This window comes from Limulus polyphemus, unplaced genomic scaffold (assembly GCF_000517525.1).
Source record: "Limulus polyphemus unplaced genomic scaffold, Limulus_polyphemus-2.1.2 Scaffold449, whole genome shotgun sequence".
Lineage (NCBI taxonomy): Eukaryota > Metazoa > Arthropoda > Merostomata > Xiphosura > Limulidae > Limulus > Limulus polyphemus.
This window is the reverse complement of record NW_013666059.1, coordinates 279,525-282,810: the sequence shown is the minus strand read 5'-3', so window position 1 is coordinate 282,810 and position 3,286 is coordinate 279,525. Positions and strand designations below refer to the sequence as shown.

At 28.1% G+C, this 3,286-nt stretch overlaps 1 protein-coding gene across 3 annotated transcripts in view; it reads left to right on the top strand.

Annotated features, from left to right (window-relative positions):
• Nucleotides 1-3,286, top strand: part of LOC106458346 — a 42,409-nt gene that overhangs the window by 30,077 nt on the left and 9,046 nt on the right. For 2 of the 3 annotated variants that reach the window (XM_013917854.2, XM_022384534.1), the window contains exon 3: nt 1,753-1,921. In XM_013917854.2, the coding sequence (XP_013773308.1) occupies nt 1,753-1,921 (169 nt within the window). The remainder of the gene's footprint in view (nt 1-1,752; nt 1,922-3,286) is intronic. The other variant, XM_022384535.1, reaches the window with a different exon arrangement.

Genomic DNA, 3,286 nt, shown 5'->3' with positions numbered 1-3,286 from the left:
ACCAAAGTACACCAAGATATATATATATATATATATATATTTTTTTTTTTTCCTATATCGAAGTGAAATTTAAACTACATGTTTGTGATTTTCTGTTTTGTAATCCTATCCATGTAAATAATTTATCTTGCTTTTATTTCATAATAATTTAATAGAAATTGGAAAAATCCTGACTGAGTTTGTGAAATCTACTAAAATTAGGGATCATGAAATAGACATGAAAAAATCACATTCATAAGTCATTAAATCCTGAAAAGGTGAAATCTTTTGTTTAGGAAATTAAATGAATTCATAAGGAAACCTAAGTTATTAGCCCACCACGTGGTGAGAAAAAATAAATGTCTTTTTGCTTAGATGATGGTAGAAAGGTGATATTTTTGGATGTTTATTGAAAATATCAAATAGATGTGAGTGCTTAATATAAATGTGAACTGCTGAAACAAGTTATGATTGCTTTATGACCCTCTAATAACTGCTCTACGTGATGTGCTTGATGGAGTAAATTAGGGTGAATGATAACGTATATAACCTGTTTAAAGCATGTTAAGCTTTGCCAATTCTAGACAAGTTTTAACCTGTTTAAAGCATGTTAAGCTATTCCAAATGTAGACAAGTTTTATCTCCACAGAAACCAAAGAAGACAGAATTTGTTGATAAAAGATTTTTATCATATTGTTTGTACAATATCACATTTCCAAGACTGGAAATAAGAAAACAATATTGTTCTCTTAATTCACTGTAAGGTGTTATGATAAATCTATAAAAGTGAATAATTTAAAACAGCACTTGTGAAATATATTATTTAATGTTGGTAATGTAAGAACACCAAAACATGAGTCTTTTTAGAGATGGTCCCTGTTTTAAATAAATTATTTACTGGGTTATTATTTTAGCATTGCACTACTTTGAATTTTTTTTTTATAAAAGTGGTTTGAGCGAGGGATAGGGTTCTTTTTGGAAATTGTTACATATTACTTGTGTAAGTTGATACAAATACTAAACTTTTCTGTTTGCCCATGTATTTTTCTCCACAAACTCGGAACATTAACATATAGATGCAGTTTACTCCTTAACAGTTACACTTGCCAATTATTTTGAAAACTATATCTCCCCTAAACTCTTAATTTCGTAAGCATTACTTAAATAGTTATTAGTATTTAGAGTAATTGACATCTAATATTGTCACAAGTTTGATACCTGATAGTTTACTTTTATACTGTATTACTTGTAATTCCTAAATTTAGGAATGTAAAGTTAAACCAGGATATGAAAAAGCTTCTATCAAGAAATTTAATTATCAGCTGAATGACATTTTATTTGGAGGATTTTATATTCTAAATTTAAATTTTATCCAGTTAGTTGTTATTTTACTTTTTGTTATATACATTTATTTAAATTATCCTGTTAAGTAGTTTGGAAATTAAAAAATTAAGATGTGTTTGAATGACACTTATTTTCTTATTTTCAAACTTGAATAAAATATGAAAATCCAAAATCACATCTTTCATATTTATTTAGGTTATTTATCATTGCTTGAACTGTCTTTTTGATATACATGTTTATATTATGTTATTGGTATAAATTAACGAGTTTCAGTTTAGTGCAAAGTGGTATATTCTTTTTTGCTTTAAGTTTATCAAAAGCTTCATCTGATTGAAACACCGATTAAATATAAAAAACTTATTATGCTAGTTATCAACCAAAAATGTAACATATTGTTTTGTTTTCAGTTATTATTTTGTGATTTTCCAGTAGGATAAGATGCCCAGAGTGCCAATTAGATTGGTGCTTTAGCTGCCACTCCCCTTGGCATATTGAATTAACCTGTAAACAGTACCAAAAGGGAGATCGACTTGTGAAATCATGGGCTAAGAAAACTACTCATGGCCAAATCAATGCTCAGCGTTGCCCTAAATGTAAGGTAAGATATACTTTCAAGAGCTTTTTACAGCCTCTGTCAATAAATGACAATGATGCCCACTGTTTCTGCATGTCACAAGAAAGAGAGTTAGAAAGAAGGAGAGCAATAAGATACTAATGCATGTATTGGAAATAATCTTTTGTCACACCATATTGCTATGTGTATGCACAATGGTTTGATTGGTTTCTCAATTGGCCTAGCAGTCTCATGTACATGAATTATATTTTTGTCTGTGGTATTGTATAGTGAGAATCATTTCATTGAAAATACTTAAAAAATGTAATGATTCTTTATCAATTTAAAATAAGATATATATATAATAAACTAACACTTTTAAACTTTAAGTATGACATACTTTATCTCCTAATTTCAAAAGCATTCATCATAATACTGTGGGTAGATTGAATTTCAGTTGCTTTTTTCTCAAAAAAATTAGAAAGGAAACAAGAAAATCGAACAAAAATGAATTTGAAAGATTGTTAATTGAATTATGTATCATGATATCTGTTATTCGTTATTAGGGCTGACTTTAAGAGATTATCATATTTTGTAAATATCTTCCTTAGTATGTCAAAGTCTTAAAATACTAACATAAGGCACTGTGTCTTTGAGTGATCATGGATGTCATTTCATAAGATCAAGTGATATAATTATTACCACTTGTTAATGCACTTCTTGGAAGTAAAGACTTATCACATTAATACTAAAAAATACTGTAAGTGCAAACAAAAATATTCTTAATTGACATGACAAATTGCCTTTCGCTATTTCCCCTTTATATTTAGATATTTTTGTTCTAGGATAATTGATAAATTGAACTGTGCTTTATTTCATGATAAGTGATGGAAAGATCAAATTATGTACTTTTCACTTTGTTCCATACCTATTTTCTACAATATTCAAACTTCTTAGAAACTACAACTGGGGAAAAAACAACACTAACCACCCATATCCATTTTTTCAAGTATAAGTTACCAACTTTCTGTTTTGTTGACTGACTTGATGTAGGAAACAGTAATAAAGGTGCACATGTTTGTTTACCTATTAAATATATAAACTTAGTTTTCATATTATAAAGTCATTGTTAAAAATTACTTGTCTGTCACTTTACAAACATATATAACATTAATGACATGTTTTTATACAAGAATCAAGATTCTTATAGTACTCCTCTTCTCACAATTGAAACCATAAAATTGTATTATTCATCTTATTAAAATTCAACCAATCTGTAATTGAAATCATAAATAATATTCAATGTTAAACTGGTACACAATTAAAAACATTTTATTTAGGCCCATCTATGGCCTTCAAAAAGTTGACTCCTGAGGATGACGTTGTAACGTCGAAACATGTAGAGTCGTC